This window comes from Heteronotia binoei, chromosome 2, assembly GCF_032191835.1.
Source record: "Heteronotia binoei isolate CCM8104 ecotype False Entrance Well chromosome 2, APGP_CSIRO_Hbin_v1, whole genome shotgun sequence".
In the NCBI taxonomy this organism is placed as follows: domain Eukaryota; kingdom Metazoa; phylum Chordata; class Lepidosauria; order Squamata; family Gekkonidae; genus Heteronotia; species Heteronotia binoei.
Window position 1 is genome coordinate 187,640,452 of NC_083224.1, and position 24,016 is coordinate 187,664,467.

General features: G+C 46.8%; 1 protein-coding gene across 1 annotated transcript in view; it reads left to right on the forward strand.

Annotated features, from left to right (window-relative positions):
- Window positions 1–24,016, forward strand: part of ANKLE1 (ankyrin repeat and LEM domain containing 1) — a 30,489-nt gene that overhangs the window by 473 nt on the left and 6,000 nt on the right. Inside the window, exons 2-6 of the mRNA XM_060233088.1 lie at window positions 3,542–3,694; window positions 5,853–5,958; window positions 17,853–17,961; window positions 18,090–20,999; window positions 22,132–22,294. Coding sequence (XP_060089071.1) covers window positions 3,542–3,694; window positions 5,853–5,958; window positions 17,853–17,961; window positions 18,090–20,999; window positions 22,132–22,294 — 3,441 coding nt within the window. The remainder of the gene's footprint in view (window positions 1–3,541; window positions 3,695–5,852; window positions 5,959–17,852; window positions 17,962–18,089; window positions 21,000–22,131; window positions 22,295–24,016) is intronic.

Consider the following 24,016-nt stretch of genomic DNA (forward strand, 5'->3'; position numbering starts at 1 on the left):
AAGCAAGGTTCTGACAAGCGTAACTGAACTCCAAAGGAAGGTCTGGCCATCACATTTAAGGGACCGCACACTTTTTAAATGTCTTCCCTCCATTGGATATAATGGATAGGGGCACCTTCTTTTGGGGCTCATAATCTTTTGAAAACTTAGAGGGTGTTTTGGGGAGAGGCACTGGATGCTGTGTTGCAAATTTGGTACCTCTATCTTAAAACACACACCCCCTGGAGCCCCAGATACCCACAGAACAGTTCTCCATGATATCCTATGGGAATCAGTCACCATAGGGAATAATAGAGTGCCCAGCAGACATTTCCCTCCCCCCCTGCTTTCTGATGACCCTGAAGTAGGGGGGAGGGCTTCCAAACTGGGGGATCCCCTGCCCCTACCTGCAGATTGGCAACCCTATGTATAATCCTGTGGTAGTGATTTTGAGTTGCAGAAGTGAACATTTTATTATTTTAAGAGTAAAAGTGAGATCTACATGGAGTCCAGTCCCCCTCTTCTGCAAACAGACACACACGACCCCTGCAAAGTTTGCAAAAATAAGTATTTGGGAACAACAAACTTGTTTTGCCCAAATAGTTTTCGTTTTTACATTTCTTGTGTTTTGGAGACTGAGCAAGCCCAAGCATTTCCGCTACAGTCGCCTAAACCTAAAGCCTTGGGATTCCTTTACCAGCGCAATTGGCTTGATGCACCCTGGCTCCACCCCCAGATATTTCTTGAGTCAGACCTGGCAACCCTATCTATAGTTGTTCTGTGACCAAAGCAAGTATAAAGGTAAAGGTAGTCCCCTGTGCAAGCAGCAGTCGTTTCCAACTCTGGGGTGACGTTGCTTTCACTGTTTTCATGGCAGACTTTTTATGGGGTGGTTTGCCATTGCCTTCCCCAGTCATCTATACTCCCCCCCCAGCAAGCTGGGTACTCATTTGACCGACCTCGGAAGGATGGAAGGCTGAGTCAACCTCGAGGCGGCTACCTGAACCCAGCTTCCGCCGGGATCAAACTCAAGCAAGACCTTGCCTTTGCATTCTGATTCATATCCTAAGGTGGTCTCTTTTCTTTCTTTTTTTCCGCTTGCACTGAGGCATGTCTGGGCCTGCAGGGAAAGATGTGGTTGCAGGAACGTGTCTTTTGGGGCCTGCTTGGCTTTCATTTTCAGTGTCTGGAACTTAGGCAGCTGCCATGTTTTGCCCAAATGTTACGAAAATCTAAAAATTATCTAGCAAAGTTTACAGGACTCTTTACCAAAGCCTAGAATGGAGTCCAGTTTAAGTCCATTTGGACTTGTTGAGACTGTAGGATTTAGAGAAGTGAACGTGAGGCAGAGATAAAGAATTACAGAATCATAAGATCCCTTGGGGACCAAAAGACCAGTTACCTAAATTCGGACTAGTGCAACTCTTCCTTCATCTGGCTCATTTCCCTCTATTTATTTATTTAAAATATCTGTTGGCTGCCTTCCTCCCTTGCAGAACTCAAGGCGGACTCTAATCAGGAGAACCAGGTTCGATTTCCTCCGCATGAAACCTGCTGGGTAATCTTGGGTCAGTCACAGTTCTCTCAGCCCAAAAAAACCAAACCTAGCTTGCCAGAAAAAAATCTAGAGTTTCAGGCTGCCAGACAATCTTTGGATCCCCTGACTGTTATACACCTACTGCCATTGGATGATAATTATTATTAGAACGTTATTGTCAAGCGCGCTCATTTCTGGACCACATTTTGCTATGTAGAGAGCATGTCATTAGCTCTCCAGCTCTCCCCCATTATTTACAACCCAGGGGCATGTAGCAAAAACATCTGGCCCTGGGATGTTTATACTAGAGGCTGGCTGCTGGTACTTCGAAGCCCCCCCCCCTTTGATGTGAGAAGGTTTGATGCTTTCAATTGCTTAAAATTCCTTAGTAATAAAATAGATAGTTGCTTAGTAACCTTTGAACCTGTGACTCAAGTATGCATTTGTAATGTAACCTTTGATGATATCCTGTGTAACTGTTTGAACCCCATTACTACCAAGGCTTGTGTCCTTGGCAAAGCTCCTGAGTTTCTTGCAATAAACCTATCTTTTGATTCAAAACAAAAGAACTCTGTTATTGGGAAATATCGGTGCTTGACAGTTATGAAAAACACAAGTAAAAATCTATCCCAGAACTTCCTCTTTTATGGAAAAATGGTACCCATTTCTGGATTTCAGCTTTAACACTCTGCGCTACAGGGCTCTTCCGCAAACATGATGTATCATCAATTTCTCTCCTTATAATTTGCTGGTCTATCTTCTGAACTAGCTTCAGTCTCACTCCCTTTACTTTACTATTTCTTTTCTTTTCTTTCCCTTTAAATTTTGTTTTCTTTCTGGGCTTGGGATGGCTGGGTTTTTTTAAAATCAGTTTTCTATCTAGTCAGTACAATAACTTTTGCTATTTCACTTTTCTGTTGATTATATATTTAAGTTTACGGGAAGCATAAACCTTTTGATCATTTAGACTATTGACTTCTCACCATACAATGTCTTATTTTTGCATGAGTTTCACCGGTCCTGCATGTTATTTATATGTTTCCATTTATTTATTTTGTGAATGCTTTTATTATTTAATAAAATCTTTGAAATATGGGGGGAAACCACAATTTAAAACAACAGCTATGAAACCTCTAAAAATCACAGATTAAAAGTGTGAATTAGGTCTGCTTATAATAAAAGCTAAATGAATCCAAATGCAGTCCTAAATAAAGCCGTCCTACGGGGGGGGGGGGTTGTAGTAGGAACTCCTTTGCGTATTAGACCACACCCCCTAAAGTAGCCAGTCCTCCTGTAGCTCTCATGTACCCACCAAACAAGTGTCTTTAATTGACAGGATGGTCAGGTGGGTATCTCCTGTGAGCTTGATTCCCAAGCAGGGACATATGGGGAAAAACGGCCCTTCAGAGACTCCCATCCCAAGCCATGTAGGGCTTTGAAGGACCAAGCCAATGCCTTGAATTAAGCACAGAAGCAGATCAGTAGCTGATGTTATTGCTGTAGTATAAATACATTTCTGTTGGAGTTAGAAAAGCTGTTTACCAGTGTAAACTCCTTGGGACAGGGATCTGTCTGTATAAAACGATCTATAAATTAGTGCCCAATTAATCACAGTAACTGAGATTCAGAATCACCCTCCTTTGGAGGATTTTCAGAAAACTTCCATTGAACCCCTGAAAAAGCCGATGCTCTGCAATGCTAAGCAGGGCTTTTTTGGTAGCAGGAACTCCTTTGCATATTAGGCCACACCCCCTGATGTAGCCAATCCTCCAAGAGTTTACAGGGCTCTTCTTACATGGCCTACTGTAAGCTCAGAGGATTGGCTGCATCAGGGGGGTGTAGCCTAATATGCAAAGGAGTCGCTGCTACAAAAAAAGCCCTGATGCTAAGAACTCTTCCTTGGGAGTCAGCACAGATTTACTTCTAAGTAGACCTACTCTTGATCGCTCCCTGTGTCTCAGCAAGAGGACTCACCAGTCTCTCTTGACTTCTTCCGATTCTCTCAGCTGTGCTCTTGATTTCCAGGATGGTGGAAGTTCTCCTGAAAAGGGGCGCAGACCCTAACCTGGTTCTGCCCGAGGGGATTGCTGCTGTCCACTTGGCTGCCGGCATGGAGCAGGAGAGCGGGGTTCGGTGTCTCGGCCTCATCCTGCAGTATGGCGGGGACCCCAATGTCAGGTACTCTGGAGGGGTTGCGTCTTTTGTGGGGAGAGGAGGCTCCTTTTAAATAGGCATCCGCATCACAATGTGATTCAAATTTATGTTCCACTGATAACAGGAGATGGTGGGTGCTAGTATATGCAGGGTGTTTTTTGTAGAAGGAACTCCTTTTCATATCAGGCCACACCCCCACAATGTAGCCAATCCTCCTGTAGGCCGTGTACTAAGAGCCCTGTAAGCTCTTGGAGGATTGGCTACATCAGGGGTGTGTGGCTTAATATGCAAAGGAGTTCCTGCTACAAAAAGAAGCCCTGAGTACATGGGGGAGCGGCAGCAGCAGCGAGGGCAGGGGCGGGTTAGCCATTATTGCAGGACTTTTAAAGCCAGACCTGGGGTGAGACATGAGGATTTTTGTGTTTGTGTGTGTGTGCACCTGGAAGTCATGGCGACCTCTGGTGACTGACCCCCACTAGGGGCCTGGAGGATATTCAGGGAGGTAGCTGAATCACGCCTTCCCCTGCCCTCCCGACTGCTGGTATTCCAAGGAGGTCTCCCCTCCAAGGACTTGCCAGAGTCAGCCCTGTTTGAGATCTGATGAGATCAGGCTTTCCTGGGGTATCCTGAGCCTGTCGGGGAAGGGCAGGACATAAATCTGATGAATAAATAAAATATCCAGGACAGGGTGGTCATGTGTGTGTATCTGCATCTGGAAGCCATGGCAACCTCTGGTGACTGACCCCTACTGAGGGGCTTGGAGGATATCCAGGGAGGCGGCTGAATCAAACCTGCCCCTGCCCTCCGGGCTGCTGGTATTCCAAGGAGGTCTCCCATCCATGTACTTCCCAAAGTCAGCCCTGCTTAGCTTCTGAGATCTAACAAGATTAGATTTGCCTGGGCTATTAAGGGTGGGGCATTATTGCTGGGATTTTAAAGCTAGACCTGGGTTGAGAGATGAGGATTTGTTGGGCTCTTAAGTTTTGAAGACAAGAGATGGCTCAGGATTCTCCTTTTTTTATATAGTCAGTTGGTCAGAAGACTGTAAGGTTCATTTAAGCAGGTGTCAGGCTAGCCCGAGCAAGGTCAGACCTCAGAAGCTAAGCATTAGGACACCCAGAACCCCTTTGAACTGAATTGATACCCAAGCATCCTGGCTGCTGAGTTGTGTCTGGATCGTCTTAAGCTTCTACAGAACCCAGGGGTGGGGGAGGGTGGGGAGGCTGCACTGATTTGCAGTGCTAAAGCCAGGGATCCTGCCTGCCTGAGCAGCTTAGAGCGATGTAGGTTGTAGGCTGTTACAAGCGAAAGGCTTCAGTTGGTAGCACCATTTAAAGAGGGTCTCGATCCAGTGTTGGGCATGTTTGTATATCTGCCAGGGGTTGGCTAAATGTCATCCTGAATCTTAACAGCTGTTGGGGACAAAAGGAAGGGGGGGTATGTTGCTTTTGTGCTTGTCTGTGCACTTCCCCGTAACTTCTGGCTCTGGTATTTTTTGTATTTTTGTGTGTGTGTGAGTGTGTGTGCACGCACCTGGGCATCATGACAATCTCCGGTGGCTGACCTCTACTGTGAGCACGGAGGATATTTAGAGAGGTGGCTGAATCAAGCCTGCCCCTGTCGCCTGGAACTGGGATTCCAAGGGGGTCTCCCATCCATGTACTTCCCAAAGTCAGCCCTGCTTAGCTTCTGAGATCTAACAAGATTAGATTTGCCTGGGCTATTAAGGGTGGGCGTTATTGCTGGGATTTTAAAGCTAGACCTGGGTTGAGAGATGAGGATTTGTTGGGCTTCATTTGGCAGCACCATTTAAAGAGGGTCTTGATTCAGTGTGAGTGTGTGTGCACGCACCTGGGCATCATGACAATCTCCGGTGGCTGACCTCTGCTGTGGGCACGGAGGATATTTAGAGAGGTGGCTGAATCAAGCCTGCCCCTGCCTCCCGGATGTGGGATTCCCATCCAGGTACTGTGCAGAGTTGACCCTGCTTAACTTCTGAGATCTGACAAGATCGGGCTTGCCTGGGCTATCCAGGTCAGGGCTTGGCTGACCGCACTGGATAGGAGAATGCCAGACTAGACTGGCCCTTGGTCCAACCCAGCAGGACGCTGCTTCTGAAGTGCTTCAGTGTACTGGGATTAGTTTTCTTTGATGCTCTTTTCCTGTACCCCTGTTATTTCAGGTCCATGGACGAGCTGACCCCCTTGCACGTCGCAGCTTCTTGGGGGTGCTGTACCTGCTTAAAGCTCCTGCTGATGGAAGGGGGAGACCCCAGTCTGGAAGACCAGGTGAGTTACAGTGTCTTTGGGGGTGCTGGATGTGATGGGCAGAAGGCCATCTTGCCCCTGAGAGGGAAAATTACTACTCAGCTGTGCTGAAACCTGAGCTTGTGGACGTGTTGCTCCAGCACCCAGTCTCCTTCAGAGGGAGGTCAAGGGCTGTCTGAGGGAGAGCGCAGACAGAAAAAGTAGCATTGGCTAAGCAAGCGAGTGGACAATTTTGTGCATACCTCGGCTCACAGGAGTTGAGCTCCAGAACCTCTAAATCAGGGGCATAACACATTTGTTATGAGGGCCGGATCTGACATAAATAAGACCACGTTGGGTTGGGCAATGTGTGTCATAAAATGCAATGTCAGGTAGCAGAGATATAAACTGTATAAAGGATACAGAAAAACACAATTAAGAATTTTTTGAAAGCTTAAACTAAAACATGCATAAAATAGTAGCACACGTTGGTCTTAGAATCATAGAGTTGAAAGGGACCTCTAGGGTCATCTAGTCCAACCCTCTGCACAATGCAGGAAACGCACAAACACCTCCCCCTAAATTCACAGGATCTTCATTGCTGTCAGATGGCCATCTAGCCTCTGTTTAAAAACCTCCAAGGAAAGAGAGCCCACCACCTCCCGAAGAAGCCTGTTCCACTGAGGAATCATTCTAACGGTCAGGAAGTTCTTCCTAATGTTGAGCCGGAAACTCTTTTGATTTAATTTCAACCCATTGGTTCTGGTCCAACCTTCCGGGGCCACAGAAAACAATTCCACACCATCCTCTAGATGACAGCCCTTCAAGTACTTGAAGATGGTGATCATATCACCTCTCAGCTGCCTCCTCTCCAGGCTAAACATCCCCAGCTCCTTCAACCTTTCCTCATAGGACTTGGTCTCCAGACCTCTCACCATCTTCGTCACCCTCCTTTGGTCCCGTTCCAGCTTGTCTATATCCTTCTTAAAATATGGTGCCTAAAACTGAACACAATACTCCAGGTGAGATCTTACCAGAGCAGAGTAAAGCGATATCATCACATCACGTGATCTGGACACTATACTTCGGTTGATACAGCCCAAAATTGCATTTGCCTTTTCAGCCACCGCATCACACTGTTGACTCATGTTCAGCTTATGATCCACTAAAACCCCTAGATCCTTTTCGCACATACTACTGCTAAGACAAATCTCCCCCTTTTTATAACCATGCATCGGTGAGCCAGTTTGGTGTAGTGGTTAAGTGTGCGGACTTTTATCTGGGAGAACTGGGTTTGATCCCCCACTCCTCCACTTGCACCTGCTGGCATGGCCTTGGGTCAGCCATAGCTCTGGCAGAGGTTGTCCTTGAAAGGGCAGCTGCTGGGAGAGCCCTCTCCAGCCCCACCCACCTCACAGGGTGTTTGTTGTGGGGGAGGAAGGTTAAGGAGATTGTGAGCCGCTCTGAGACTCTTCGGAGTGGAGGGCGGGATATAAATCCAATATCTTCTTCTTCATCATCTTCTTTTTCCTACCTAAATGCAGAACTTTACATTTATCCCTGTTAAAATTCATTTTATTGATTTTAGCCCAATTTTCCAGCCTGTCAAGGTGATCCTGTATCCTGTTTCTGTCTTCTTCTGTGTTTGCAACCCCTCCCAATTTAGTATCATCTGCAAATTTAATAAGCATTCCCTCTATTCCTTCATCTAAATCATTGATAAAGATGTTGAACAAAACAAGTCCCAGGACAGATCCTTGAGGCACTCCACTTGTCACTCTTCTCCAAGAGGATGAGGAATCATTCACAAGCACTCTTTGAGTGCGATCTGTCAGTCAGTTACAGATCCACATAACGGTAACAAGATCCAAACCACATTTTACCAACTTGTCAACAAGGATAGTATGTGAAACCTTATCAAAAGCCTTACTGAAATCAAGATAAACAATGTCTACAGCATTCCCCTGATCCAGCAAGGTAGTCACTTTCTCAAAAAAAAGAGATCAGGTTAGTCTGACATGACTTGTTCTTGAGAAAACCATGCTGGCTCTTAGTAATCACATCCATTCTTTCTAAATGTTCCAGGACTGACTGTTTGATGGTGCCTAAAACTGTAGTAGATGACAGCCAGTTGCTCAGGGGCCTGATAGGATGATTTGTTCTAAAACTTTTCCAGGTATAGACATCAAGCTGATGGGTCGGTAGTTATCCGGATCGTCTTTTTTCCCCTTCTTGAAGATGGGGACAACATTTGCCCACCTCCAATCTTCCAGCACCTCTCCTGTTCTCCAAGAATTCTCAAAAATAATAGCCAGAAGCTCAGAAATTAAATCTGCAAGCTCTTTTAGAACCCTTGGATGCAGTTCATCTAGCCCTGAGGACTTAGTTTCATTTTAATAAACTAGGTGTTTATGTACTACCTCTATGCTGATCCTAGATTGGAACTTCATACCCTCCTTATATGTTCTGTTTTTGCCATGTTGAGCACCGTTTCCCTCAGAACAGAAGACAGAGGAAAAGTAGGAATTGAGCAGTTCCGCCCTCTCCTCATTACCTGTTACAATTTCACTTTCTTGCCCTTGCAATGGACCTACCATGTCCTTGCTCTTTTTCTTACTCTGAACATAAAAAAAGAACCCTTTTTGTTGTTTTTAGCATCTTTGGCCAGCCTAAGCTCATACTGAGCTTTAGCTTCCCTAATCTTTTCTCTTCAAGCACTGGTGATTTTTTTTATATTCATCCTTGGTTATAAGGCCCTCCTTCCAATTCCTAAAGGAGTCTTTTTTATTTCTCAGGTCTATAGGGAGCTGTTTATGGAGTCACTTCGGCTTCTTTAGGCTTTTTCCATTTTTTCTTCTCATAGGAATTGTCTGTGATTGCGCTTTCAGTATTTCGCTTTTAAGAAACTTCCACCCCTCCTGAACCCCCTTTCTCCTAAGTATTTCTGACCATGGGATTTTACCCAGCATAGTTCTAAGTTTATTGAAGTTTGCCTTTCTGAAGTTCAACCTATAAGTCTGACTATGTATAGCTTTTCCCTTCCCTAAGACTGAAAATTCCAAAATCACATGGTCACTACTGCCCAGGGTGCCCACTATTTCCACTTCTTCAATCAATTGTTCCTTGTTGGTGAGAATCAAATCCAAGATAGCAGATCCCCTTGTTTCCTTCTTCACTTTCTGGAAAAGGAAGTTGTCAGCAAGACAAGTCAGGAATCTATATGACTTTTCATTTTTAGCAGAGTTAGACTTCCAACACATGCCCGGGTAATTGAAATCTCCCATGATCACTGTATCCCTTCTCTTGGACAACTTTGCAATCTGCGGAGGGGCGGGGCGTCGAGGCAGATGGCAGACGCCTGAACGAGCTGCTCCTTCCACAATCCAACTAAATCACCCCCCATCCGGTCCCCGGACCACTCGCTGCCACCAAGAGATGGTCAAACGGAACCAGGGTAAGTCCACTGCGAAAAAGAATTCCCAGGACTTGACCCAATACCTCAGGACAGAGGAAAGAAGTCGTCTTTCCCCCAAGGCCCGAGAAGCCTCAGAAGAAATGGCGGAGGAAAACCCCTCTCTGAGCGAGGTGAACGACGCCCTTTCCAGCAAAACCTTTCTCGAAACCATCTCTACGCTTAAAACTACTCTCCTGGCCTGCATCACCCAAGCTATCTCTCCTATTCATGAGGAACTCAAAAAAATGAACGAAACTATCTCTGAAGTGGCACAGACAGCGGACTTAGCTTATGAAATTGCCTCTCTAGCTCAAAACGACATTAAAGCCTTATCAAGAGAAGGAGCCTGGGCCAAAGAAAAAATTATGACCCTGGAAAACAAAATGCGGGAACGGAACCTCAAATTTCGCGGGATTGAAGAAAAAGCGGAAGAAAACCAGGGTGCACGTACCTTCCTGATGAACTGGTTGGCTTCAACTCTCAACAAAGAGAATGGGGTGGCCCCAAACATTGAATCAGCGTTTCGCCTGGGCCCCCCTAAACAACGCTCAACAGAATTCCCTCGAGACATCATAGCCACCTTCCCAGACGCCGGCACCAGGCAAAGCATTTTAGCCAAAGCCCGCTCTGAAAATGGACTGCTATTCAATAACAAGAGGATCGCTGTTCTCCTGGATCTGTCCCCAGAGACGCTGCAACACTGCAAAGAACTGCACCCGATCGTCTCCCGCCTGATTGAAAACAAAATCCGCTTCAGATGGTCTACTCCAGTCCAACTTCTCGTGGTGCACCAGGACCAGCGCCTGACTGCCTCCGACCTGGCTACCGGACGGGAGCTCCTTGCCGCCCTTCATCTCGAAAGGCCTGCCTTCGCCTCGCCGCCAGCGCGATTCTCTCCCGAACGGACAGACCCGGCCAGCTGGCCTGAGAGAGAACGATCGTCTCCAAGTCAACGAGGGAAACGTTAAGCCTTTTGTTCTTTAATCTCTATAGCTTCTAGCGGAACTCCTCCACTCAAATGTGTAAACACGCCGAGTTGAAATAAAGGGTGGGGTGGGGGTCTAGCACAGAGACTATTACTGGGTTGGATTGTGGGGGAGATGCTTTCCCCCTTAAGTTAAGTGTACTTAGCTGTGTAATTGATACCAACCTTCTGCTGCAGCAGCAGAAAATGATGGAAAAATTGGGATACTGGTTTTGTATGGGGTGGGAGAGGGGGGGTGGGGGAGGGAGGGGTGTGGGGGGGGGGGTAGGATGGGAGAGGGAGGGGGGGAGGGGTTCTTGGGGTGTTCTGTCACTGTTTTTGCACTACTTTTTGTTTCTTTCTTCATACTCTGCATACCCAAAATCACACTAGCTGGCATGCCTTATTTACTCTTCTTTCCCGGTGCTACCCGAGCAGCCAAAGGAAAGCCTATTTTTAAAAGACGCTACAACTCTGCCCCTAATCTGATAGGCTATCCGTTGCAGCCAATGGCGAACCGCACACCGAGCCTTTTACAGGACCGAAGTGCCTCATATTACGAGCAATCCAAAAGACAAGCCCCTGTAATTAAACTACAGCGCAGCACTGCCACCTACAGGTCTCTTGAATGTAATGCATCTTCCCAGATGGGTGTTCCCTGTAAGAACCTACAATTGCCAAGCATCTCACATGGAGATTCCCTGTAACAAAATAACGACTATACCGGCACGGGCATGGCAACAAGGCATCTCTATCCTAAAACTTTCAACCCTTCTCTCCCAGCCAAAGAACCATGCCCTTAAGACTCCAAGTCGGACCCCCACCACCAGCCCACCAGGGAAATTCAAAAGTGGAGCTCTTGCAGTCACCATACTGGGTCACATTGTCACCCGCAGGCCCTCCATGAGAAACGCGTTCCACCTAGCCAGTCCCAAGATCTTACCACAGATCTGCTCTCCTGATGTGACACACTGGACCATGCCAAAGCTACACATAAGACCACCTCAAGGAGCACCGCGTAGCATCCAAGCAAATCATGTGGTGATCCCCTGCACTAATACCACTAATCCAGCATCGCACCTAATTGATAAATTCTTTTGCACCGCAACACTCCCTAAAAAGGCTATATGTCTGGACTGCAATGTACAACGCCCCTCCACTCACCCCACCCCCCTACATTCAGTACCATGACAGGCGACATTAAGCTAATTTCTTTAAACTGTCGTGGTCTCAACAACATTATATAAAAAAAGAAAACTCAGTCAGCTCTCCTTAAACTCTCACCAGACATTCTTTTTCTACAAGAGACCCACTTGAAGAATACGGATCATCCAGTCTTCCGGACCAAACGCTTCCCCCTCCAATTCCAAGCAACAGGAACATCCAAATCCCGTGGGGTAGCTATTCTCATCTCCAATAAGGTACGCTTCTCTCCATTAGCTCAAGAAGTAGACCAAATGGGGCGCTACCTATTCATCAAAGGCCTGCTAGAAGGCTCCGTGTATACTTTTGCATGCATATATGCCCCAAACAACAACCAGTTCACATTCATGCAGGAAACTCTTGCCAAACTGTCCTCATTCCAAGAGGGACAAATAGTAATAGGAGGGGACCTTAACTGTATAATGAACAACTCCTGGGATAGATCACACCCCCCAACGAAATCACCCAAGGAAACGTACACTTCCCTTCACTCCCTAATAAATCAACATCACTTATGCGACATTTGGCGACTTCAACACGAGGGAGTAAAAGACTACACTTATTTTTCACCATATCACAACATTTTCACCCGCATAGACTATTTCCTGACCTCAAACTCACTGATCCCTCAGCTCAGTTACTCAGACATTGGCCTTAGAACCTTATCTGACCACGCCTGGGTAGAATGTCACATAAACATAAACACAAGAGAACCTCACACACGGTCCTGGTCTTTCAATAAGGCCCTCCTAATGGACTCTAAAGCGTGCGAAGAGATTGAGAAGGAAATTAAAAACTTTTTCGAACTAAACGCAGACTGTGGGGTTTCAAAACCAGTAATCTGGGACGCGTTCAAGGCAGTCCTCCGGGGCAAATGCATTTCACTAAATGCGGCCTATAATAAGAGAAGACAAGAGGCTATAATAACCCTGCAAAAATCTATCCAAGAGTTGGAAGCCCTACATAAACGTACTTGTGCCAAGAAGGCCTACAAAAAATTACTACTTGAACGCAAAAAATTGGAATTATTAGAATCCAACACTATCAAGAAAAACCTCCTGTTCACCAAACAAAAATATTGGTTCAGCCACCCCAGATCCTTAAAGATCCTCTCATGGAAACTCAGATCGGAATTAGCAGATCGACCAATCCACCTATTAAGAGATGCAACAGGGAAAACCCACTCTTCCCCTCCCAAAATTAGACAAATTTTCCAGGAATTTTTTCAAAAACTATATACCTCTAAAAACCCAGACCCAGGACTTATAAAAAACTTTCTCAATAAACCCGAAATCCTCCCAAAATTAGACCCAGATCATCAAAGCTGCATGGACTCTCCAATTACACCGTTGGAAGTCCAAACAGCAATTAAGAACGCCAAAATCAACAAGACCCCAGGGAGGGATGGCTTCCAATCTGAGTTCTACAAGAAATTCTCTCAAAACATTCTCAAACCTTACACAGAAATCTGCAACCACGTCCTGGACTCCGGAACAATCCCCGAAAGCTGGAAACTAGCAAAAATAATTTTAATACCTAAAAAGGAAAGGGACCTACTAGACCCAAAAGCGTTCCGCCCAATTTCCCTTCTCAACACCGACTATAAAATTCTAACTTCTATTCTAACCGCCCGTCTAAACTCCTTCATTGGCCAATACATCCATGAAGACCAGACAGGCTTTATCCCAAAACGTCAAATCACAGATAACATTCGCCAAACCATTAACATCATCCAATATGGCAAATTCCAACCCTACGAGTCGTGTATTCTGGCTCTGGACATTGAGAAAGCCTTTGATAGTGTGGAACCCACATACTTACTCCTAGTGTTGAAAACAATGGGGTTCGGTCCTAAATTTTTATCAACTATAGAGTCTCTTTACTCTTCCCCGAAAGCCCTGCTGCATATCAATGGGGTTTCAACCCCAGACTTCTCCCTCTCTAGGGGGACCCGCCAAGGGTGCCCTCTTTCCCCACTGTTATTCGCTATAGCAATTGAACCACTAGCAAACTACATAAGGCAATCCTCCTCCATCAAAGGCATCAGCATTAACAACGCTACCTACAAAATCAGCTTATTTGCAGACGACATGGCCCTTTACCTAAAAAACCCTTTGGAATCCTTGGCGGTACTGTCTCCCTTCCTCCTGGAATTTGGAAGGTACTCAGGGCTATCTACTAACCTATCTAAATCCCTCATTTTCCCAATAAATATCTCCTCTGATACCCAATCATCAATTAAAGCCTTGTACCCTTACCAATGGGTTAACTCATCCTGGTCCTACTTAGGAGTAAAGATCCCGGTCGACCTCAAAGACCTTCTCAAATTAAACTACTCAGCAGTACACCAACAAACAACAACAGCTCTACAATCATGGAACCCCCTAGCTCTGTCGTGGATAGAACGGATTAACACAATTAAGTCATTTATTTTTCCAAAATACCTCTACCTATTTCGAGCCCTCCCCATTAACATTCCAGCAACACTATTCAAGAAGTGGCAGGCCCTACTGACAAATTTTATATGGGGCAATAAACCTCCCAGAACCCGCTTTACCACAATCAGAAGACCCAAAAACAAAGGAGGAGTAGCCTTCCCGGACCTGTACCTCTACTATAAAGCCTCTGTAGTATCGTCCATGGTCAATATACTATACATAAGACCGTGCCCAGCATGGGTCTACATAGAGGAGACTCACATATCCCCTTACAAATACCATGAATTTCTATGGCTAAAGAAAAAAGACCGCCCTTCCTGGACTATTCTCAATACTTTTAGTCAGGCTTTAATCACAATTTGGGACCAGGTCCGGAAGGACCTGGCCCCGGACCTATCTATTCTCTCCTCATTTCTAAAACAGCCTTGGTTCCCCCCAGCTCTCCAGTTTCCCTCATTCTGCTCTTGGGAATCTGCTTCAACGGTCTTTCTATTCCAACTCTTCAGCAAAAACAGAATAAAAACGAAAGCTCAGTTAGAGGAATCCACAACCGTTAAGATCCCCTGGTTTGAATACTTACAAATCTGCCACTTCCTTAACAGCTCTTTCTCAAAATTGGCTACCACTAGGCCCAAAACGGACTTTGAATATCTGATTTCTCAACCCTCTCTAAAAACCAAGGGCCTTATCTCTAAAATCTACCACATTCTAATACAGCAGGTCTGTAGCAGTCTACCATCCTACTGCGAAAAATGGCACAAAGAATGCAAACTCACACTTACCAACACACAATGGGAAGCCATATGGGACTCAGAAGTCTGCAAGACCAAATCAATAGCAACTTTTCAACAGAACTACAAAATTATGTCAAGATGGTACCGCACCCCTTTGCACTTCGCCAGTATTGACAATAACTACTCCCCACTTTGTTGGCGTAATTGTGGCATGCAAGCCTCATCACTACACTGTTGGTGGGACTGTCCGATTGTCAACTCTTTTTGGCAAAAGGTTATTACCCAGGTAGAAAAAATTTCCGGAACTACAATCCCAAGACAAGTTGAGACCATCATTCTAAACGATTGGCACTCAGTAAAGGCTACAAGTTCTAAACTATCCCTTATTATCTCGCTTATAACTGCAGCTAAAAACATAATAGCCCTGAACTGGAAATCTAAGCTCAATCTGTCCATAGATAATTGGATCCTCAAAATTTGGGACTTTATCACGATGGAAAAAATCACAGCCAACATAGACACCATAGATCCGATAAAGGCAGCCAACGATTTCTATGCAAAATGGTACCCAATTCTGGATAAGGTAGAGGTGGACACCACTCTCTCTTCCTCACTTAACCAACGGGTTATCCACAAGAGTATTCTTTTCTCGTGATCACTTTATTGCTGTACAACTTTATTTTATATAACGGTATGTATGAAGAATGAAAACCATGACATCACTGTAGCAATGTTATTCGCTGTTTACAAACATATTCAAAATAAAAATTGTTTGGAAAAAAAAAAAACTTTGCAATCTGCTGTAGAAGTATCTCATCCAAGTCCTCTGCCTGACTTGGTGGTCTATAGTAAACCCCCACAATAATATCACTGTTGTTTCTTACTCCTTTTAGTTTTACCCAGAGACTCTCAACTGAGCTGCCATTCTCAGATTCGCATATTTCCTCAAAAGTCTTAATGGTGCTTTCTTATGCAATCCAGGGAACTGGGCAAAGGAAGTTCTAGCTCTTTCCTTCCTTCCCCAGGGGGACCAGGAGGGGGAGGAGCCTCAACCAATAGAAGAAAAAAAGAGGTTTAGCTCAGTAGCTCCGGCTGTGTGATTGAGCAAGCCTGGCAAAGCTAGCTTTGATGCAAAAGGAAGCAAGAGAGGGAGAAGGAAGCAGATGACAGCCAGTTGGGAAGTTGTGGGCCCAGACGCTGAGGTGCCCTCGCACCGTCACAATGAAATAGGCCAGTTCAGATGGATCCTCGTCGAATCTTGCCTCACTTGGGGACCCCTGGCACCAGTGTTGGTTCCTCTGGCCCCGGTTGAGGTTGGGGCACCGGGTCGCCCCCCACAGGCGGGTCACCTCTTGCAGGGGCTCCCCACGGGTGGTAGGAGTGTTGCAGCCCCAAGAGTCGGTGATACTGTGGGGGGTCCTTTCTCAGATCTCCGATAATACTCTCCCGGATATCCATGGAGCCCCAGTCCTTTCTCTGCACCGTCACGGTGAATGGGGTGACCCACTGCCCTTCGGGCTTTGGTTCTTCCTCCCCGTCCTTCTTGGTAATCCCTGTAGCCTTGTCCTGTTCTCCAGCCATCGTGAGTCTGGGATTAGGCTAGGCCAGGGTAATAGTGAGTTCCAACAAAATGTCAGACTCAGAGCCCAAGTAAAAGACAAGTAGAGTTCAAGATCTTTATTCCACGCGTTGTTGGAACTGACTTTCCCACCAGTCCCTCCAACTTATAAATCTTTGCCCTGACCGTTATAATTCCAGCCAAAGCACGCCACGCTAAAGCGGGGTTTTTGCACGGGGTTTCTAATAAGCTCTCATCACCACAGGTGTCGTTGTCAGTTCCCGGGTCACATCTCCTCCAGTCCTCGGCCTTGGTTACTTAGCAACTAACTAGCTCCCAGACATACTATCCTCCCTTCAGATGAGCAGCAAGCAACGAGCTACATCAAAGCAGCATAACTAGCACAAGCATAGCATTGGATAATTGGATACATATGACGAGGAACAAAATGGGGTGACTCTTGACAGTGAAGAGCAGACCTGGCGACTACATGCCTTGAAGAGAAATCACCTCATGATCTGTACATAAATAAACCTTCTTGGTTTATTTCATTGGTTGTTTCATTAAACCTTCATTATTCTTGGTTGTTTCATTAAACCTCCTGCTTCAATTATCAGTGTTCTCCTCAGGCGCGCTACACAAAACTTACCTCATAGCAGTTACTTTTGAACTGCATCTATGTTGGGGTTTTTTGGGTGGAGGGGAGAGGATATGTGAATGTATATTAATATACTTTTGAATTCTGAACCTGAAGCTGTACTGGCATATTACTTATTCATGTTTCTGTATTACTATATTCCTTGTATCCCCCCATGTTTGCAATAAATTGTTGAAATTGAGAATAAATAAATAAATAAATAAAAATTAAAAAGTGCCTTTAAGAAAGTAGGTGGGACTAAGTGAAGCTTTTGCCCAGCAAGTCTTCTGTTTGGTCATTAGAGATTTGATTGGCTGTGCAGATTTTTAAGACTCCGGGATAGGGGTTCATAGCCTTTTTGAGCCTGCAGGCGTATTTGGAATTCTGATACAGGATGGTGGGCCCAGCCACAAAATGGCGGCCACAGGAGGTGGAGCCAGCCACCAAATGACTGCCACAGCTTAGCTTTAGGGTAGATCCTTGTGCTGTGGTGGCAGCTGTTGCCAAATCAACATTTTTTAAAAAATAAAATTGCATAACCAATCAAATCTCCAGTAGTAGTGGCCCTACCCACTTCCTAAAAACCTGACATGCTCAAGAACCCTCCCCTCGGATCTTCATTGTTTGAATGGATGTAAGCCAGAGCAACCATTTTGTGGCTGGCCTCATCCTCTGCAGCAGCCATTTTGTGGCTGCACCCATCACAGTGTCAGTTCCAAAGGCTGAAAAGGGCTGGGGACTGCTGGGCTGTAGGAAGGAAAAATGAGGACGCCCTTAATTGCTTTTCATTGTCAGAATATAAATGAAGATCTGTGTGTTTAACTAGCAAGAATGAAAACGGATTCTTGGTCGAGGTGGCCAGACGGTGAGCTTGCAAGCCAGATGGTGAATTCGCCGTTGATCTTTGGGAGAATGTCGAGCTTCCCATTCTCCGCTTTTGTTTTTCAGGATGGGAACAGAGCCATCGATCTCGCCATGGAGCAAGGGAACGAAATGTGTGTCCATATTCTCCAGCAGTTCCCGGGAGATTCAAGACAGGAGCAGAGCCCCTGGATGTGTGAGTTCTGTGCTGAACAGGGGGTGTGGGTGTGGGTGTGAAACGAACCCCCCTCCCCATCGTTGTCTGGATCTGATGCCTGAGACATGTAACCCGTGTTTTCTTTGCTCCTTCCTGTCTTTTGTCAGCCTACAGACAAAGGGAGAGCTACCTCTCCACGGACACTGAACACTTCTCCGAATTTGGCAGTTGGCTGTCTGAAGATGAGACCTTGGACAGCAGGTTCAACAACACCCTGAAAGAGAGTTTGGAAGATGCGGGACCAGGCAGCTCCGTGCATTACCTTGTTGCAGCTGCTCCGACTGGCCATCCAAGGAACTGTGACCCAGAAGATGAAGCGTGTCGCTTTGGGGATTGTCCGTCTACCTCATGGCTGACTGAGGATTCTCAGCAACATGGTGCATTTCACAGTTGCTGCGATCCGCACGCTCGGTTGGCGGCCTCGTCTAGCACTTTGCTCTCGTGTAGCAACATGCCAAGAAACCAAGCCCCGAGTCTGTCTACAGTACGGGTTCCTGATGTCAACTCTCCATGCCCCAAATTGGAACTGCCAGTTGGGATGCCCCAGGATCCCTGCTTCAAAAATACCACAGACAAAGGGCAGCAGTCGTCTCCGGATTTAGCAGCTTTTCAAGATAGCATCTCTCCTAACTCTTCAGTCGATTCGCATTCAGGGACTCCTAAATCGAGCCCAGAAGTCTTGACAGCTATGGGATCCTGGGGAAATCTCCAGGCCTCTCCCATTTGTGCAATTCAGGATGAATGTGAAGCGGATGTCCTCGACACACAGGACGCTGATGCCACCGTCAACCTTTCTCAGTACAAGAGCTTTCTTGATCCGGATCTCGTGGTGAAGATCACTGGCCAGGAAGGGCTGGATGTCACCTCACCAGATCACAACTACCTTTTCTGCCAGTTAAATTCCACGGCCACGCTGGACTTGGAAAAGACTGTGGTTGACCCGGCATTTCTGACCAGAGCGTGTGGGAAATGGGACGGATGCCAAGGGGAGGGGAAGTCTTTCAGCGAGAGCTCAGACGATGGCAGCAGCAACCAGTATGCCTCATGCGACAGCGAATATCTCGAGAGCTCCTTAAAAGCGCCATTCTGCGACAAGGTTCAGAAATACGAGGAGGGGAAAGCAGGCCTTGCCGGTTCTCCGGGCAGCTTGGATAATGTACAAAGAAATTGTTTGTCATCCCATGCTTCCCAGGACCCACATTCCAGTGCATCCATGTGCTGTTCAGGAGAGCATGCGGACACACCATCAGTACCAGTGGCTGGCAGAGACGTGGCCTCTCCCACCAAATCCGAGGGCACGAGGCACTCGCGTGACAGATCTCATTTTAGAGAGACATTTCCCAAGATATGTGCTGGAAAGAGATCTTTGGATCCTCAGAACACTGGACAGAGTGAGTGTATGGAGAACATCAGGGAGCCGAGTCTTTCCCAAATGTCCCAGAGTGACCTTCTTGTCAAGGATCCTACAGAGAACTGGGACTTTTGCACACTGCCGTTGAGGAAATCACAGCATCTGAGTGTTCCCAAAGACCCTGGGAAAGAGGACACCGCTCCTGTGGAGGCTTTGGCAGCTGTGACCGGGAAACAAAACACTATTGCTAAAAAGCAAAGGGGATCAAACAGAGCCACCTCTGCTGAAGCATCGGTCGAGTTGAATGGGGACCGAGGGAGAAGGCCCATGGGGACCGAGGGAGAAGGTCTCTCTCAGAGCACCCAGAATGTGGCGGAAAGAGGAGGGGATTCATGGGCCAAAGACACAGTGCTTATCCAGAGGGGAACAGAAGAGACGCAGCCTTTACCAGTTGGCGAGAGCTCCGCCATGCCTGCAGAGGGCACAGTGGCTGTCCCGCACCCCACTCTGAACATTGGAGAGAACGAGACCCCAGAACTGAACATGAGGCTGAGGACCATGATGCTTGCAACCAAGGCCTCCCACTCGCCATTGCTCCCGCAAGACCAACGACCCTGCCACATTACACCCCGCTCCAAAAGCCGCATGGCTGCCTCTGCGGACCACACCAGCAGCAGCGCCTCCCTCTTCGATGAAACCCTGGAGATGCCGAGGCGCCCCAGGAGAGTGAGAAGTCCCGACAGGATGCCGCCGACGGCCAGCGAAGCAAGGAAGCAGGATGGAGGCCTGAGTAGCGAGAGCTCATCTTGCCGGGTGGAAGATGAAGCCAGTAATCTGGAGGACACTGTGTTAATTGCAGGTAGCCCCTGGAGCTGCCAGCAGGCCAGCGGGCAGCCGCTTCGTCCTTCAGGGGCACCAACAAACTCTGGGAGAAAAATCACAAATGGTACCAGGCCCAGCACAGATGGAGATGTAAAACTTGGAGTCAATTGCTGTGCAAGCTTAGAGGTGAAGCCTCCCTTAATGGCGAGCTCATGGCTACCGAAGGAAGAAGAGGAGGAAGGCACAGCCCAAGAAGGGGTTGACCCTGTGGCTTCTTGTGTGGACCTTGGGAAATCGTGTGAGCCGCATAGCGGCTCCCAAAGGCTGCCCAGTCGGTTGAGGGTTAGTTTCAGCCGACTTTCCTCCAGAGGTCCGTCGGGCATGCTGGGACGCATCAGCCCTCTGCCTGAAAGACTGAGCCCCAGTCCTGACTCCTGCAACCTAGACGTCCCGCTGTCACCCGGAGGCCGACCTGTGAATCTTAGCGCCAGGGAACCCGTGGAGTACCTCTATATGGATGAAGACGAAGGGCACGCTCTCGTTGAGCTGCACGTTCCAAGCACGGACCATTCGGTGGCCAACACTACGAGTTCTGAAGACACTATTATCTACGACTGGCGGGCGTACACTAAGAGCCAAACGGCAGGGGAGTCGGACAAGGAGAACAGTCCCCTGCGGGCTCTCCCGGATCTGGACTGCCTCTCCGATGAGGCTCTGGTCAGGAAGCTGCGAGACTTTGGTGTCAGTCCAGGGCCTGTGACAGGGCTCACCCGGAAGGTTTATGTGCAGCTGTTGGAGAAGCTGATGAGTGACCCGAAAAGCAAGGCCCGGAAGGGTTCCACAGGTGGGTGGGTGTTCCCGCTGGGCATCAGATCTTGGTGGAACCCTTTAAATCTCCAGATGGTGCTCCTTCATGCAAGGCATCTGCATGTGCGAGAATCAAAAATTCAGCGTCCATGCGACTGGCCTGCCGCTCTTGGGCTGTGTTCCAAACTGTGCCCCCGTTGCAATGGAATTTATTAACTCCTAGCTGTTAGATTCTCAGATCCACAGTGGGGCACACGAGTTGGGGGGGGGGATGCATTCAGGGACAGACAGTCTCCCTTTATCTCAACTTTACATTCTAGTGTAGGAACTTGTCTCTGTTCATCGTGCCAAAAAAGGTCACATGGAACCAAGCTCAGACTTGAGAATCCTGGAATTCTAAAGCAGAGAATACTGAGGGGGAGGCCCAGGCTACCTCTCTCTCTCTTTTTAAAATTTATTTATTTATTGTAATTTCTAGTCTGCCCTATCCCGCAAGTGGGCTCAGGGCAGATTGTAGCAAATTTAAACAGTAACAATAGGCAATACAATTAGAAATAAATTTAAACAGTTAAAGCAATAAAACAGTAACATTACTGCTTTTCTGGTGGAATACAACTAATCAGGCTATCGTGTGCACAGAGCTTGAACTGATGATAGCTCAATAGACCCGATAAATGGTGGAATACTGCGACAAGGGAGAGCAGACTTGATGTACTGTGGGCATCTGCTGCCTCGCTCAAAGGCCTGGCGGATACTTGAGTTTTGATGGCTTTGGGTTAGGGTAGCGATGTTGTTTTGCTGTAGAAGGGCTAGATTTGAGCCCAGTAGCACCTTAGAGAACAAAACTTTCAAGGCTTTCAAGAACCAGAGCTCTATTTATCCTAGTTGTTTCTGATGAAGGGAATGTTGACTCTTGGAGGTTTATGCCACAAAAATCATATCGGTCTTTAAGGTTTTACTGGACTTGAACCTAACTTGACTTTCAAATGTGATTAATGCCTTGTACAACCAAGATTGGGAGGGGGGGCGGGTTGTGTAAACAGGGCTTTTAAAAGTTGTTTTCTTGGGCAGTCTCGGAGAGACACTTCGCAGTCTGGTTGGCTTCTCGACATGGAATCTCGTGGTGTTTTGCCAGGCGAGGGTAACACTCTCTTCTGCTCATGCCCCAGGGTACAGCCTGGAGCTTTCTGCTGCCCTGGAAATGTATCAAATCCCAGATGGCAAAGATGATGAGATGACTCTGTCCCGGCAGTTTGACCAGCCGGACAAGAGCCGGAAGTGGCGGGAGGGGGTGCTCAAGTCCAGCTTCAATTACCTGCTGTTGGATCCCAGGTGAGAAATCCTTTCTTCGGGCTTGCCAAAAGTGGACCGTCCCTAACTTTTCAAGCACTGATATATGTTTTTTCCCAATTTATAATTTTTATTGTTTTTTGTCTAATTACAACAATAGTTGCCAGCAATAAAAACAATTTTTTTTAAACAGAAGTAATAATAAAATAACATACCTACGACAGTAAGCGTTTATAAAGTAAATCTTATCCTGCTTTATGGCAGCTTCAACTTAAAAATATATCAGGGAGTGATATAACAAGTTAAATGGAAGAATCTCATGTTGAATTAAAAAGGTAGTTACTGGGAGCTAAGGTATTATGATTTTTTTTCACATAAGATTGCGGTGGTGAGGAATAATGACTAACACAGGCTAATTTACTATAAATGAAATAATCCCAGATTTCGGTAAACCAACTTTGTAGTGAAGGTGATTGTACATTTTTCCATTTTTTTTTGCTATTAAAGTCTTAGCAGTAGATAACAGCAATACAACCATATCTTTTTTATATCTATAATTTTTGTAACCCAGTGGTTTAATAATATGGTTCCTGGAACCCTAGGGATATCTAATGATAACATTGCCTGATTTTTTTTCTGTATTTGTCACCAAAATTCCTGTATGAAGGGGCAAGACCAGCAACAATGTAAATCCCATTGCATCCCATAGTTTTTGTAGCATTGTCTAGAACTCTTCGAGCACTGATGAGGAGCTGGAAATGGGATCCCCGTGGTGGTGTTTGTGGGGTGGGATTGCTTGAAGGCCAATTCCCCCAATTGAACATATGAACATATGAAGCTGCCTTATACTGAATCAGACCCTTTGTCCATTAAAGTCAGTATTGTCTTCTCAGACTGGCAGCGGCTCTCCAGGGTCTCAAGCTGAGGTTTTTCACACCTACTTGCCTGGATCCTTTTTAGTTGGAGATGCCAGGGATTGAACATGGGACCTTCTGCTTACCAAGCAGATGCTCTACCACTGAGCCACCATCCCTCACCTGACTGGCAGCGGCTCTCCAGGGTCTCAAGCTGAGGTTTTTCACACCTATTTGCCTGGACCCTTTTTTGGAGATGCCAGGGATTGAACCTGGGACCTTCTGCTTCCCAAGCACATGCTCTACCACTGAGCCACCGTCCCTCCCCATATCTCAGGCAGAGGTCTTTCCCATCACCTACTGCCAGGTCTTTTAACTGGAGATGCTGCCAGGGATTGAAGCCAGGACCTTCTGCATGCAAAGTTCAGGCTCTTCCACTGAGTCACGGCCCCTCCTGGTCATGTTGCAGTCTTAAAAACAATCTTGTAAAGTAGGTCAGGATTATTATTCCTCAGGTTGCCGATGGTGTGGCTGAGACTAAGCCCGAGGGGCTTCCTCGAAGCCTCCTGGTGAATTCTGGGCAAAGTTGAGACTCGAACTGGTAACTTCCTGAATTGCATCACTGCCTCTTTACAATCCCCCCCCCCCGATCAAAACATTGAAAATAAACTTTGAACCGGTTTAGTGAATGATGGTGCACTACTCAGTGGGCTGGGCCCTGTGGGTCTACCCTGCTGCTCCGCTGAAAGAGAATCCAATGAGCATCCAGATATAGGCTCATTTCATTAAAAAAAACCGTCCTCAGGAGTATTCCCCTTCCCTGCAAGGTTATCAGTTTGGTGCCAGTTTGGTGTAGTGGTTAAGTGTGCGGACTCTTATCTGGGAGAACCGGGTTTGATTCCCCACTCCT